Genomic DNA, 15,417 nt, shown 5'->3' with positions numbered 1-15,417 from the left:
GCTGTGACTGTTTGCACAGACTGTGCCACCCTCACCTGTACCAGCTGTGATTATTTGCACAGACTGTGCCACCCTCACCTGTACCAGCTGTGATTGCAGACTGTGCCACCCTCACCTGTACCAGCTGGATGCTGCTGCCCCATCCCTGCCCTGGGCTGTGAGCGCCCGCCGCGGGGCTCCCTGGGAGCTGTAGTTCCTCTGCCCTCCGCTCAGTCGTAGCGCTGCGCAGGCGGGAACTACAACGCCCGGCATGCCTTACGGCGGACGGCGCCATGGCAACCAGCACCCTGCTCGGGTAACCAAGGGCCTGGGGTCGAGTTAGCGAGCCTGGGCCCTGGCGGCACCCGGGAGACTCCGAGCAAGCCGGGTTGTGGTTGCTTGGGATGCCCGGCGGGGGGAGGGTGGGTCTCTGAAACCCCCAGAAGCCTGTAGGCCCCGGCTTTGGCTCCCCGCCCATCCCTTCTCTCCCGGAGCTGCTGCTTCTCCGGACCCGCCTCGACCTCTGGTGCCTCCCCCCCGCAACCCCCGTCCAATGGCCATCCTCTTGTGACTCGCCTCCGCCGCCGCCGCAGACCCACCATGTCCTCACCCCCATCTCCACACTTTGCAGCGTAGCGACTAGAAGCCTGGTAAGAAATGAGCTTGCATTGATACTGCACTTCAGTCACGTCCTCAAGCACATCCCACATCGCTTTACAGTGTAGAGGGGGGGGCGGTGGGTAAGGAAAGGAGGAGGAGGAGGAGGAGGAGGGGGGGCGGTGGGTAAGGAAAGGAGGAGGAGGGGGGGGGGCGGTGGGTAAGGAAAGGAGGAGGAGGAGGGGGGGCGGTGGGTAAGGAAAGGAGGAGGAGGGGGGCGGTGGGTAAGGAAAGGAGGAGGAGGGGGGGCGGTGGGTAAGGAAAGGAGGAGGAGGGGGGGCGGTGGGTAAGGAAAGGAGGAGGAGGGGGGGCGGTGGGTAAGGAAAGGAGGAGGAGGGGGGGCGGTGGGTAAGGAAAGGAGGAGGAGGGGGGGCGGTGGGTAAGGAAAGGAGGAGGAGGGGGGGGCGGTGGGTAAGGAAAGGAGGAGGAGGGGGGGCGGTGGGTAAGGAAAGGAGGAGGAGGGGGGGCGGTGGGTAAGGAAAGGAGGAGGAGGGGGGGCGGTGGGTAAGGAAAGGAGGAGGAGGGGGGCGGTGGGTAAGGAAAGGAGGAGGAGGGGGGGCGGTGGGTAAGGAAAGGAGGAGGAGGGGGGGCGGTGGGTAAGGAAAGGAGGAGGAGGGGGGGCGGTGGGTAAGGAAAGGAGGAGGGGGGGCGGTGGGTAAGGAAAAGAGGAGGGGGGCGGTGGGTAAGGAAAAGAGGAGGGGGGGCGGTGGGTAAGGAAAAGAGGAGGGGGGGCGGTGGGTAAGGAAAAGAGGAGGGGGGGCGGTGGGTAAGGAAAAGAGGAGGGGGGGGCGGTGGGTAAGGAAAAGAGGAGGGGGGGGCGGTGGGTAAGGAAAAGAGGAGGGGGGCGGGTGGGTAAGGAAAAGAGGAGGGGGGGCGGTGGGTAAGGAAAAGAGGAGGGGGGGCGGTGGGTAAGGAAAAGAGGAGGGGGGGCGGTGGGAAAGGAAAAGAGGAGGGGGGGCGGTGGGTAGGGAAAAGAGGAGGGGGGGGGCGGTGGGTAAGGAAAGAGAGAGGGGGGGGCGGTGGGTAAGGAAAAGAGGAGGGGGGGGCGGTGGGTAAGGAAAAGAGGAGGGGGGGCGGTGGGTAAGGAAAAGAGGAGGGGGGCGGTGGGTAAGGAAAAGAGGAGGGGGGGCGGTGGGTAAGGAAAAGAGGAGGGGGGGCGGTGGGTAAGGAAAAGAGGAGGGGGGCGGTGGGTAAGGAAAAGAGGAGGGGGGGCGGTGGGTAAGGAAAAGAGGAGGGGGGGCGGTGGGTAAGGAAAAGAGGAGGGGGGGCGGTGGGTAAGGAAAAGAGGAGGGGGGGCGGTGGGTAAGGAAAAGAGGAGGGGGGGCGGTGGGTAAGGAAAAGAGGAGGGGGGGGCGGTGGGTAAGGAAAGGAGGAGGGGGGGGCGGTGGGTAAGGAAAGGAGGAGGAGGGGCGGTGGGTAAGGAAAGGAGGAGAACATAAGAACATAAGAAATAGGAGCAGGAGTAGGCCAATCGGCCCCTCGAGCCTGCTCCACCATTCAATAAGATCATGGCTGATCTGATCCTAACCCCGAACCCATGTGATCTCCCGGGAGAGGCGAAAAACCAGATAAAGACCCAATGGCCAATTTGGGAGAAAAAAATCTGGGAAATTCCTCTCCGACCCATCTAGGCGATCGAAATTCTTCAGGAGATCACTCTGTCCCTATATTTTCTACAGTACTTACCTTCTGTAAAGGCGATCTCCACCCCAGCCAGGAACAGGAATAAAACCATCTCCTGAAATCTAACAGAATTAGAACACAGTAGGAGCAGAACAAGGCTACACGGCCCCTGGGCCCGCTCCACTACCCACAAGGAGGAGGGGGGGGCGGTGGGTAAGGAAAGGAGGAGTGGGGCGGTGGGTAAGGAAAGGAGGAGGGGGGGGCGGTGGGTAAGGAAAGGAGGAGGGGGGGCGGTGGGTAAGGAAAGGAGGAGGGGGGGCGGCGGTGGGTAAGGAAAAGAGGAGGGGGGGCGGTGGGGTAAGGAAAGGAGGAGGGGGGGCGGTGGGTAAGGAAAGGAGGAGGGGGGGGCAGGTGGGTGAGGAAAGGAGGAGGGGGGGCGGTGGGTGAGGAAAGGAGGAGGGGGGGCGGTGGGTGAGGAAAGGAGGAGGGGGGGGCGGTGGGTGAGGAAAGGAGGAGGGGGGCGGTGGGTGAGGAAAGGAGGAGGGGGGCGGTGGGTGAGGAAAGGAGGAGGGGGGCGGTGGGTGAGGAAAGGAGGAGGGGGGGCGGTGGGTGAGGAAAGGAGGAGGGGGGGCGGTGGGTGAGGAAAGGAGGAGGGGGGAGGTGGGTGAGGAAAGGAGGAGGGGGGAGGTGGGTGAGGAAAGGAGGAGGGGGGGCGGTGGGTAAGGAAAGGAGGAGGGGGGGCGGTGGGTAAGGAAAAGAGGAGGGGGGGCGGTGGGTAAGGAAAGGAGGAGGGGGGGGCGGGTGGGTAAGGAAAGGAGGAGGGGGGGCGGTGGGTAAGGAAAGGAGGAGGGGGGGCGGTGGGTGAGGAAAGGAGGAGGGGGGGGCGGTGGGTGAGGAAAGGAGGAGGGGGGGCGGTGGGTGAGGAAAGGAGGAGGGGGGCGGTGGGTGAGGAAAGGAGGAGGGGGGCGGTGGGTGAGGAAAGGAGGAGGGGGGGCGGTGGGTGAGGAAAGGAGGAGGGGGGGCGGTGGGTGAGGAAAGGAGGAGGGGGGAGGTGGGTGAGGAAAGGAGGAGGGGGGAGGTGGGTGAGGAAAGGAGGAGGGGGGAGGTGGGTGAGGAAAGGAGGAGGGGGGGAGGTGGGTGAGGAAAGGAGGAGGGGGAGGTGGGTGAGGAAAGGAGGAGGGGGGAGGTGGGTGAGGAAAGGAGGAGGGGGGAGGTGGGTGAGGAAAGGAGGAGGGGGGAGGTGGGTGAGGAAAGGAGGAGGGGGGAGGTGGGTGAGGAAAGGAGGAGGGGGGAGGTGGGTGAGGAAAGGAGGGGGGAGGGAGGTGGGTGAGGAAAGGAGGAGGGGGGAGGTGGGTGAGGAAAGGAGGGGGGGGAGGGAGGTGGGTGAGGAAAGGAGGGGGGGGGAAGGGAGGTGGGTGAGGAAAGGAGCGGGGGGGGAGGTGGGTGAGGAAAGGAGGGGGGGGGAGGTGGGTGAGGAAAGGGGGGGGGGGAGGGAGGTGGGTGAGGAAAGAGGGGGGGGGAGGTGGGTGAGGAAAGGAGGGGGGAGGGAGGTGGGTGAGGAAAGGAGGAGGGGGGGAGGTGGGTGAGGAAAGGAGGGGGGGGAGGGAGGTGGGTGAGGAAAGGAGGGGGGGAAGGGAGGTGGGTGAGGAAGGAGCGGGGGGGGGGAGGTGGGTGAGGAAAGGAGGGGGGGAGGGAGGTGGGTGAGGAAAGGAGGGGGGGGAGGGAGGTGGGTGAGGAAAGAGGGGGGGGGAGGTGGGTGAGGAAAGGAGGGGGGAGGGAGGTGGGTGAGGAAAGGAGGGGGGGAGAGGTGGGTGAGGAAAGGAGGGGGGAGGGAGGTGGGTGAGGAAAGGAGGGGGGGAGAGGTGGGTGAGGAAAGGAGGGGGGGCGGCGGTGGGTGAGGAAAGGAGGGGGGAGGGAGGTGGATGAGGAAAGGAGGGGGGGAGAGGTGGGTGAGGAAAGGAGGGGGGGCGGCGGTGGGTGAGGAAAGGAGGGGGGAGGGAGGTGGGTGAGGAAAGGAGGGGGGAGGGAGGTGGGTGAGGAAAGGAGGGGGGGCGGTGGGTGAGGAAAGGAGGGGGGGCGGTGGGTGAGGAAAGGACGGGGGGGGCGGTGGGTGAGGAAAGGACGGGGGGGCGGTGGGTAAGGAAAGAGGGGGGGTGCGGTGGGTAAGGAAAGAGGGGGGTGCGGTGGGTAAGGAAAGGAGGGGGGGCGGTGGGTAAGGAAAGGAGGGGGGGCGGTGGGCAAGGAAAGGAGGGGGGGCGGTGGGTAAGGAAGGGGGGGGCGGTGGGTAAGGAAAGGATGGGGGGGAGGTGGGTAAGGAAAGGAGGGGGGGAGGTGGGTAAGGAAAGGAGGGGGGGGGACGGTGGGTAAGGAAAGGGGGGGGTGACGGTGGGTAAGGAAAGGGGGGGTGACGGTGGGTAAGGAAAGGACGGGGCGGGGGACGGTGGGTAAGGGAAGGACGGGGGGGTGGGTAAGGAAAGGAGGGGGGAGTGGGTAAGGAAAGGAGGGGGGTGGGTAAGGAAAGGAGGGGGGAGAGGAGGAGGAGGGGGGAGAGGAGGAGGAGGAGGGGGGGAGAGGAGGAGGAGGAGGAGGGGGGGAGAGGAGGAGGAGGAGGAGGGGGGGAGAGGAGGAGGAGGAGGAGGGGGGGAGAGGAGGAGGAGGAGGGGGGAGAGGAGGAGGAGGAGGGGGGAGAGGAGGAGGAGGGGGGGAGAGGAGGAGGAGGAGGGGGGAGAGGAGGAGAGGAGGAGGAGGAGGGGGGAGAGGAGGAGAGGAGGAGGAGGGGGGGGAGAGGAGGAGGAGGGGGGGAGAGGAGGAGGAGGGGGGAGAGGAGGAGGAGGGGGGGAGAGGAGGAGGGGGGGAGGAGAGGAGGGGGGGGAGAGGAGGAGGAGAGGGGGGAGAGGAGGAGGAGGAGAGGGGGGAGAGGAGGAGGAGGGGGTAGAGGAGGAGAGGGGGAGAGGAGGAGGAGAGGGGGAGAGGAGGAGGAGGGGGGTAGAGGAGGAGGGGTGGAGAGGAGGGGGGGGGAGAGGACGGGGGGGAGAGGACGGGGGGGAGAGGAGGAGGAGGGGGGAGAGGAGGGGGTAGAGGAGGAGAGGGGGTAGAGGAGGAGGAGGAGGGAGAGGGGGGAGAGGAGGAGGAGGAGAGGGGAGGTAGAGGAGGAGGAGGGGGGGTAGAGGAGGATGGGGGGTAGAGGAGGAGGAGGAGAGGGGGGAGAGGAGGAGGAGGAGAGGGGGGAGAGGAGGAGGAGGACGGGGGTAGAGGAGGAGGAGGGGGGTAGAGGAGGAGGAGGGGAGTAGAGGAGGAGGAGGAGGGGGGAGAGGAGGAGGAGGGGGGAGAGGAGGAGGAGGGGAGTGAAAGGAGGAGGAGGGGGGAGAGGAGGAGGTGGAGGGGAAGAGGGGGTGAAGATGGAGGGGAGGGGGGAAGGAGGAAGGAGGGGTTGGTGGTTTGGTGTGAGCAGGTGGGGGAGTGGAGGGGATTGAGAAGAGGGGATGGGGTAGGGTGGGAGAGGGGATGGGGTAGGGTGGGAGAAGGGATGGGGGTAGGGTGGGAGAAGGGATGGGGTAGGGTGGAGAAGGGATGGGGTTAGGGTAGGGAGGGAGATGGGGTAGGGAGGGAGAGGGGATGGGGTAGGGTAGGGTGGGAGAGGGGATGGGGTGGGGAGGGAGAGGGGATGGGGTAGGGTGGGGAAGATGAGTGTGGGGATGGTGGTGGGGTGGGGGCACAGTGAAGTCCCACAAGCAGTGACTGAATGGCCAGACCAGGCAATCTGATGGGCTGGAGTGAGAATTTTGGCAGACACACCCTGCTCTTTTTCAAACAGATCCAAACGCTCTTCAGTGTCCTTCCTAAGCAAAAGAATGAACTAGCATTTCATATAGCACCTTCCACTACCTCATAGGATTACGCAGGATATACGGCACAGAAAGAGGCCATTCGGCCCAACCAGTCTATGCCGGCGTTTATGCTTCACTCGAGCCTCCTCCCGTCTTTCCTCATCTAACTCTCTCAGCATAACCCTCTATTCCCATCTCCCATATATGCTTATCTAGCATCCCCTTAAATGCATCGGACGGGGCTTCAACGTAAGATCTCTTCTGAAAGATGGTGTCTCTGACAATGTAGCACTCCCTCTGTACTGGACTGAGGTGTCAGCCAAGCTTCAGTGCTTCAATCCACAGTGAAGCTTTAACCTACTACTGTAACAGTTGGAGAGTGCTGACAACTGAGCTAAGTTGATACTGTATGTCCTCCACTTCCTTCTCGATAACCCCCAGGCAGATTAGTGTTCTCAGTGGAAGGACCCTTGTTCAAGCCGGTTTTCTAAAACCGCTCAACCAGAGAGCGGGCAGATCGGAGGACCTCCTTGTAGGACTGCTCCTGGGCCTGGTCAAAGTGGCCATTAACTGGTCCAGACAGCGGGCGGTCGAGGGGGTTATTCAGCCCGATTGCCTGCCTCTCTTCCGCATCCCTGGAGATGGAACACGCGGTGTCCGCCGCCGGCACGCTTGAGGCCTTCCACGACTGGTGGGTGCCGCGGGGACTGGAGTGCATCATCACCCCGGCCAATGAAATTTTAATTTAATTTGTTAAGGTTCCTTTAAAGTTTTATTAATTTACAGACTAATTGGTTAATCACCCAACTAAAAGAGTACATAGTATACTGGATTTGAATAATTGCCATTCTACCAGATTTGAATAATTGCCATTCTACCAGATTTGAATAATTGCTACTTCATAGATTGCCTATTTTCAGGTGCGTAGCAGTCTGTGTTTTGCTGTGCCAGAGACTGGAGCTCTTTCCTATTGCTTTTAAAGTTTTGGTTAGAATTTCTTCTACTTTATTTATTTTCAGTCAACTGGCATGCAAGGCAAGCACAGCAAAGGACCTCTTGATCTGTAACTAGCTGTTTCTTAAATGAAGTCAATGTCTTGGCCTCAATGACCTTTTATGGTAGCCTCTATCTAGCTGTTGATCACCCTCCTTGTAAAGAAATACTTGACCTGTGCTTTAAATGAGCCCTTCACAACCTTGAACCTGTGCCCTCTTATCCTGCTGCTCTGGATTATCTCAAAGTATAATTTTGGGTTTGCTTTCTCTACCCTGCCATCATATAGCTCTAAAAGAACTGCTCTCCACATCACTGTTCAAGGCTAAAGAGCGCTAGCTGATCCAGTTGTTTCTCATTGCCCTTCCCCCTGGCGTGGTACTGATTTCCGCATAGCAGGAAGGTGCTAGATTTGTACCGAGTTATCTGATCTCAGCTTGGCTGGCAGTGGCGCTGACAGCCGTGGCTCAGTGGGCAGCACCCTCGCCTCTGAGTCAGAAGGTTGTGGGTTCAAGTCCCACTCCAGAGACTTGAGCACAAAAATCTAGGCTGTACTTGAGGGAGTGCTGTACTTGAGGGAGTGCTGCACTGTCGGAGGTGCCGTTTTTCGGATAAGCCGTTCAATCGAGGCCCCGTCTGCTTTCTGGTGGACGTAAAAGATCCCATGGCACTATTTTGAAGAAGAGCAGGGGAGTTCTTCCTGGTGTCCTGGCCAATAATTATCCCTCAATCAGCATCACCAGAAATGGATTATCTGGTCATTATCACATTGCTGTTTATGGTAGCTTGCTGTGCACTAATTGACTGCCACTTTTCCCACATTACTTCACTGGCTGTAAAGTGCTTTGGGACATCCGGTGGTCATGAAAGGCGCTATATAAATGCAAGTCTTTCTTTCACCGTGTCCCTGAGTGGGCTGGAGGGTAACGGTCAGCTTAGCTTTTTATTGCTATCCAGTGACGACTCCTGGAATGTGTGTAGGTGTTGGCGTTGGGTGAGGACAGGATTAACTGATTTGCTGGTTAATCTTCACACATGAACAGGCCCCGGGCGATGTCCTGAATGGCTGCTGGTGCTCTGGAACAAGACCCTAGCAGAATCGGGAGAGGGGCAAGGAAAAAGAACATTTTAAAGGTGTTTTTTTCCCCCAAGTAGTCTCATGGTTTAGAAACTGTTTATCGGGCTCCTCTTAGGTCATGGGTTCAATCCACTCCCGAACTTGAACGTGTAATCTATGCTAATGTTACAGTGCAGTACCGAGGGAGTGCTGCATTGCCAGAGGCGCTGTCTTTCGGTTGGGATGTTAAACCAAGGCTTCACTTGCCTGTCCCATTAGTTAAGGTAGATGTTAAAGATTCCATGTCATTATTCAAAAGCAGAGCAGGGAGTTCTTCTGGTGTGCTGACCAATATCTCCCTCAACCAACACCACCAGAAATAATTTAACTTGTTCATCTTACTTGCTATATGCAAATTGGCTGGTTGATTTGCCGACACAATAATAGTGACTGCACATCAAAAGTAATTAGTTACAATGGACTTTGTGATGTCCTGATTATGTGATAATAATGCACTATATAAATCAATATCTCTCTCCCACCCTCATTCAGGAACGAGGCAAGTAAATATATTGTACTAACTGTTTGTCTGCTGACGAGCAGTCTTGAGGGGTGCGGGGAGAGTTACAGCATCCTCGCAGGTGTCCCCGCGTCATGCAAACTGCTCGGGAGTGTTGCAAATTCTAAAATGGTGAATCGGGCATAGCTCCCCGCTGTGCTTTCAGATGGTGATTTATACCTTTTGTATTGTAATAGAGACCGGTTTTGATCGAGTAAATAAGGAGAAACTGTTTCCAGCGGCAGAAGGGTTGGTAATCAGAGGGCACTCCCCATCGTAGTTCACAAACGTTCACATAATTACAATTAATTCAGTGATGGGCAAAAAAAACAGGTAACATGAGGGCGGGGGGGAAATTACGCAGTGAGTTGTTGTGATCTGGAATGCGCTGCCTGAAAGGGTGGTGGAAGCAGATTCAATAGTAACATTCAAAAGGGAATTGGATAAGTACTTGAAAAGGCGAAATTTGTAAGGCTATGGGGAAAGAGCAGGGGAGTGGGACTTATTGGAGAGCTCTTTCAAAGAGCCGGTACAGGCACAATGGGCCAAATGGCCTCCTTCTCTGCTGTATCATTCTATAACTGCCTCTCTTTTTCTCCCTCCCTCTCTTCCATCCTACTCCTTTGTAGACAATCTGTCCACGTACAGGAACTTATTGAAGTACAGAATCTGTGGCAAGTGTCAGGTTCTATCACTGTGTGGGCACAGGGCATTGGAACACCGTGTACCGCAGTGTGTAAAGCCTTGGAAAAAGTAGAGAGGGCGTACTTTGGTGATGCCATTCTCGGGAGTTATCATTCGCTTTAGAAGCAGAGTTGACTTTTTTTATTTCTTTGCAGCCTGTCCGGGAGCCTCATTAAACACTGCAAAGAAACCGTGACTACGGGGGTTCGAAGTGTGTGCCAGGCTAAACTATTACAGGTGACGGGATGAAGTGAAAGTTGATCCAGACTAGCTTCGCCTACTGAACTGGTCACAGAGCAACATTGACACAAGATCAAGGAACTATCTGTAAGTGGGTGCGAGAAGGCAGCAAGTCAGGAAAATGGGGCTAAAAGTAGTGACATTCCAAATTCACACTGGCCTGGTATGTAACAGTAGACCAGTGTGATTCATCCAACCGGTCTTTAAACCTGTGCCAACACCAACAATGTGCTCACTTCCTTCAAAAATGGGTATGGGCTTTTTACATCGAATTTACAGCACGGAAACGGGCCATTTGGCCCAACTGGTCTATGCCAGTGTTTATGCTCCACACCAGCCTCCTCCCACTCTACTTTATCTAACCCTACCAGCACATTCCTTTCTCCTTCGTATACTTATCTAGCTTCCCCTTAAATGCGTCTATGCTATTCGTCTCAAGTACTCCACGTAGAAGCGAGTTCTACATTTTTAGAGACAGTTTCCGATTGTTATGTGCATATATTATATATGTGTGGTATATTAAGTCAGTAATGGAACAGTAACATTGCTGTGGTATGGTTTTCTCAAACCGTCCGTCTACCCTCTATGTTCATTTGAATTTCGTTTCAAGTTTCTGTTGCTGGTACTTGGCACCGGAGCGCTAAAAGCAAGTGAATACTTGTACTCGTGGCTGAGTCGTCGGCCAGCACAGGATCCCGAGTCACCCGACGGTTGAATTTTATGCGTGGTCCCCAACTCTGCTGATTCTGTATATCACATCCAGTCGTGCCGTTCGCGTTAATAAGGAAAGCCTGCCAGATCGGAACACAGATTGTGTACTGCTTCAGGAAAAGAAGATATAGTTGAGTATCACAAAAAAAGCCATGTAATCGCATGGCTCGCGTGGAAATACTGAGCTCCAAGCCGTGCGTATATTTGGGTTTTTTAAAGAAAGATAGAACCTTGCATTTTTTTGCGCTTTTCACGAATTCAGTATGTCCCAAAATGCTTGATCAAGTGAAGTGCTTTTGAATTGTAATCACTGTTGTAATGCAGGCAAACGTGGTTGCCAATTTGTGCACTGCCAATAAAATTTTAAACCTTGTTGTCTTTGTGTTAAAACTGTCAGTATACTCATACTTTGCCACTGACAATTGCAAGAACCAAATGTTTGTTCCTATTTATTTATTTTTATTCCCCCCCCCCCCCCCCCACTGCCTGTGGATCAACGACTTATGTAAGCTACACATTCTCCACAGGCTTAATTTGGACCAATTATTAGTGGAAAATGCAGCCTAGGTAACAGCTGGTACCTAGATATCTTTCGGCTGTTTTAAGATTTATTTACATTGTCTTCCCGCAGGCAGACTTTGCACTCTGAACAGCAGACAGAATGGAGGAAAAGAAACTGAAGCGCAGGAGCCCCAAGACCGCCACAAACCAGCACGCTCCTCCAGCAAGCAACAAGAAAACCACGGTGCCGAGTAAGAGCGTGGCCTTGAACAGTGGCGCACAGTTAACTGTTCCAAGACAAAAGTTGAAACGGTATGATACATTTAAAAAATTGTTATTCATTCTCGGGATGTGGGCGTCGCTGGCAAGGCTGGCATTTATTGCCCATCCCTAGTCGCCCTTGAGGTGGTGGTGGTGGTGGGCTGCCTTCTTTAACAACTGAGTGGCTTTCTAGACCGCTTCTGAGGCAGTTAAGAGTCAACCACATTGGTGTGCGATCAGTGTTCCCTTTAAGCTGTGCAGCCGCGCAACTGCCTGGAGCTCCCGCACAGGCCACTTGCCGGCTTTGCAATAGGAAAAAACGCGCACGCGCGAGCATTTGAATGGGCCGCGCAGCCCATTAAAGGGACCGTGCACCCAAAAAAAATGAAAAGGAACATTGTGTGTAACTGGAATCACATATAGGCCAGTCCGGGTAAGGATGGTAGGGTTCCTTCCCTAAAGGACATTAGTGAACCAGTTGTGCTTTTACTCCTATACATTCATTTCATTTATACATTTTTTAGCAGTCGCGGAAGTATATGGTATCAGAAGTAATATTTTGACCTGTCTCTTTATATTTTAATTTTATATATATGTTGTCCCTCATCGAGGTGAGCGAGGGGCAATGCATCACTTTTATTTCCCCACTTTTAAACATCAGGAGCTCCGAGATGAGGTATACACAGTCAAATTCAGTTAAAGTACCCTTTACTCTACCGTCATTTCAGAAGAGCTCCCCTTACTGCACCAGTGTTAGAAGTCTATAAAAGCCTGTGCATGAACGCCCTTCAAAGCGAGCGCCTGTTGCTAGGATATATAACCCAACAGTGCAAAACGGGTTTTACTGAGGCTGAACAATGCACTGGTCTGGCCACGCTTGAGCACTGCGTACAGTCTGGTGCGCTCTGCCTGCACAAGGGAAGTACAAACATTGGGGCAGGGGCATAGAAGAGCAAGAAAGTGGAAAGGGAATAAGGTAAGAGTGAGATGGCTAATTTGTGTTCAATCACAGGCAGTTTTGTGCACAGTAGGAATTGGATTGAGGAAGCTCAAACTAATTTTAAGAAACAAAAACAGGAAATGCTGGAAATACTCAGCAGGTCAGGCTGTGGAGAGAGAAACACATAGCTGACAAAGGGAGAGGAAAGACTTGGATGGTATTAATCTGGCTTGAATATAAGCCCAAATCCCAGTCATAAAAATACAATTTTCTAACCATCTATCTTCTAGACTGGTCCCAACAAGCTTCTAGTAACTGAAACTGTTCAGTTTACAGAATTGGAAAAAATCTATCGCTGTTGCTTCTTTTCAATGTACTTTTTCTTTATAAGTACTCATTGCCTATATAGTATAGCATGTGCGATAGCTCCAGAAGCTGATGGACCCTACCAAATTGCACACTTTAAGCTTGTGATCGAAAAATACACCCAAGCAGCATTGGTTTTGGAGGCGTTCCAGTGTAGTAAAGCTGAAGGAATGTAGACTGGGCTCATTTTTCTTTAAATGAAGAACATTATCATCTTCATTATCTCGATGACTTCAGTGGCAGGTTTGGGCTGTGGTCAGGATTTAAATAAAGCCGAATTGTGGGTGTGTGGAGTCTTTGTGCGAGCTCCACTTGAACTGTACCACGGCGATACACTTTGTCCGTCTGAACTGTTGTGTCAGGACGCAGTATTTCTGAACTGTATAACATCGCTATGAAGAGCTAGTGGCTACTGATTAGTCATAAGCGATGGAGAAATTTCAGGTGATGATCTAATTGCATCACATAGACTTTTTATTTTTATAACATTGGTATCAGTACAGGTACATTGAACCCAGTGACAACATTGCAGGTGTTTGGATGTCTCATCTCTGTTCCATACTGCGCCTGTGCACTTTGCATTGAGAAATGCATCATTTATAGGTTTCCCAGTGGCATGGAACAGTTAGGGCCAATGTTCCCTCTTATTTTTTTTGGTGCGCGGTCCCTTTAATGTCTGCGCAGCCCAATCAAATTTTCGTGCATGCGCGGTTTCTCCCATAAAGAAGCCGGTGAGTGGTCTGCGCGGGACCTTCAGACCGCCGCGCAGCTTAGCAGGAACGTTGTTTAGGGCATGGATTTGTTCTGTGATTTCCCATGTACGGAGTTGCTGATTTTAATTTTTTGGAGGGGGGAGGGAGGGAGGGAGGGAAGAGAGGAAGTCGTCACAGGAACAGGAGTAGGCCATTCAGCCCCTCGAGCCTGTTCCACCGGGGGAGGGAGGGAAGAGAGGAAGTAGTCACAGGAACAGGAGTAGGCCATTCAGCCCCTCGAGCCTGTTCCACCGGGGGAGGGAGGGAAGAGAGGAAGTAGTCACAGGAACAGGAGTAGGCCATTCAGCCCCTCGAGCCTGTTCCACCGGGGGAGGGAGGGAAGAGAGGAAGTCGTCACAGGAACAGGAGTAGGCCATTCAGCCCCTCGAGCCTGTTCCGCCGGGGGAGGGAGGGAAGAGAGGAAGTAGGAACAGGAGTAGGCCATTCAGCCCCTCGAGCCTGTTCCGCCGGGGGAGGGAGGGAAGAGAGGAAGTAGTCACAGGAACAGGAGTAGGCCATTCAGCCCCTTGAGACTGCTCCGCCGGGGGAGGGAGGGAAGAGAGGAAGTCGTCACAGGAACAGGAGTAGGCCATTCAGCCCCTCGAGCCTGTTCCACCGGGGGAGGGAGGGAAGAGAGGAAGTAGTCACAGGAACAGGAGTAGGCCATTCAGCCCCTCGAGCCTGTTCCACCGGGGGAGGGAGGGAAGAGAGGAAGTAGTCACAGGAACAGGAGTAGGCCATTCAGCCCCTCGAGCCTGTTCCACCGGGGGAGGGAGGGAAGAGAGGAAGTCGTCACAGGAACAGGAGTAGGCCATTCAGCCCCTCGAGCCTGTTCCGCCGGGGGAGGGAGGGAAGAGAGGAAGTAGGAACAGGAGTAGGCCATTCAGCCCCTCGAGCCTGTTCCGCCGGGGGAGGGAGGGAAGAGACAAAGTAGTCACAGGAACAGGAGTAGGCCATTCAGCCCCTCGAGCCTGTTCCGCCAGGGGAGGGAGGGAAGAGAGGAAGTAGTCACAGGAACAGGAGTAGGCCATTCAGCCCCTCGAGCCTGTTCCGCCGGGGGAGGGAGGGAAGAGACAAAGTAGTCACAGGAACAGGAGTAGGCCATTCAGCCCCTCGAGCCTGTTCCGCCAGGGGAGGGAGGGAAGAGAGGAAGTAGTCACAGGAACAGGAGTAGGCCATTCAGCCCCTTGAGACTGCTCCGCCGGGGGAGGGAGGGAAGAGAGGAAGTAGTCACAGGAACAGGAGTAGGCCATTCAGCCCCTCGAGCCTGTTCCGCCAGGGGAGGGAGGGAAGAGAGGAAGTAGTCACAGGAACAGGAGTAGGCCATTCGGCCCCTCGAGCCTGTTCCGCCATTGGCTGATCTGTACCTCAACCCCATTTACCCGCATTTCTCCATGGACAAATCTGGTTTCTGATCACACATTCTAATGACATTGATGGGCTTGAGCGCATTAAGTTTAATAGGTTTAAAAAAAAACGAAATGCTGTTAGTGACTTGGGCTGAGGATCTGCTCATCTTGTTTGTTGAGGACAGAGGGTGGGAACTCTCCAATTAGAGAGGTACATCCTATACAGTGCAATGAAGATGCGAGAATCAATAATCCAGTCCACTGATTGGATCATTTGAATTTAGAAGGGCGGTTCTTCATTGCCAACTCTCGCTCCTGGACGCAGCCCAGAGGACAGGAGGCTCCAATTAGCCAATCTCCCTCTTGTGGCAGGGTATCAGTGTTGTAGCTTACTGTTCTTTTCCCACAGTGCTGATACCCTTTAGCCTGTTTACTAAAGGTGCAGGTTTGGAGAAAACATGGGATCGTTTTAGATCAGTTTGCAATGTTTAATTCTTTTGCTTTGCACAATCCTAAAAGGTCAATCTTGTAATTGTCCATTTAAAAAACCCCACAGGTCTATTTGCGTTGTGATCTATTATTACAGACAGATGGGCAGGTCAAGCATAGTGAGAGTCCTTTCAAGCATCCGTTAAGTGAGGAGCTTTGTTTCATTTCTAAAACATTTTTACTTTATTCTGTCTCTTGCTGGGACACAGTTTCCCTCTGGGGCCAACATCTCTCTGGTGCCTCGACCAAGTGACCGTTCTTTGCATGCAAGCCTAAATGGTGATTGTCAGTCAGCTCTTTGACCATGTGGGCCTCCCGACATCTCCCTTTTAAAATATATTAAACACCCTGTTGTGGGCAATTTGCCTCCGTGACTAACTGGGTATCGGTGTGCTGGAGATCTAATAGCCACTGTTCCAGATCTCAGCC

The 15,417-nt window shown here is 54.6% G+C and overlaps 1 protein-coding gene across 3 annotated transcripts in view; it reads left to right on the top strand.

Annotated features, from left to right (window-relative positions):
* The first annotated feature begins 243 nt into the window (after nt 1–243).
* Nucleotides 244–15,417, top strand: part of ccdc28a (coiled-coil domain containing 28A) — a 32,072-nt gene continuing 16,898 nt past the window's right edge. Inside the window, exons 1-3 of one of the 3 annotated variants that reach the window (XM_085979291.1) lie at nt 244–629; nt 9,535–9,706; nt 10,962–11,143. In XM_085979291.1, coding sequence (XP_085835417.1) covers nt 10,992–11,143 — 152 coding nt within the window. In that variant the 5' untranslated portion in view covers nt 244–629; nt 9,535–9,706; nt 10,962–10,991. Of the gene's footprint in view, nt 630–8,108; nt 8,214–9,534; nt 9,707–10,961; nt 11,144–15,417 lie in introns of those variants that run through there. The other 2 variants (XM_085979297.1, XM_085979292.1) reach the window with 2 other exon arrangements.

This window comes from Somniosus microcephalus, chromosome 3 (assembly GCF_052327205.1).
Source record: "Somniosus microcephalus isolate GS21.2 chromosome 3, FLI_Smic_1.0, whole genome shotgun sequence".
NCBI classification, from domain to species: domain Eukaryota; kingdom Metazoa; phylum Chordata; class Chondrichthyes; order Squaliformes; family Somniosidae; genus Somniosus; species Somniosus microcephalus.
Note: the sequence above shows the minus strand (reverse complement) of the source record. Positions and strands in the feature narration are given on the sequence as shown.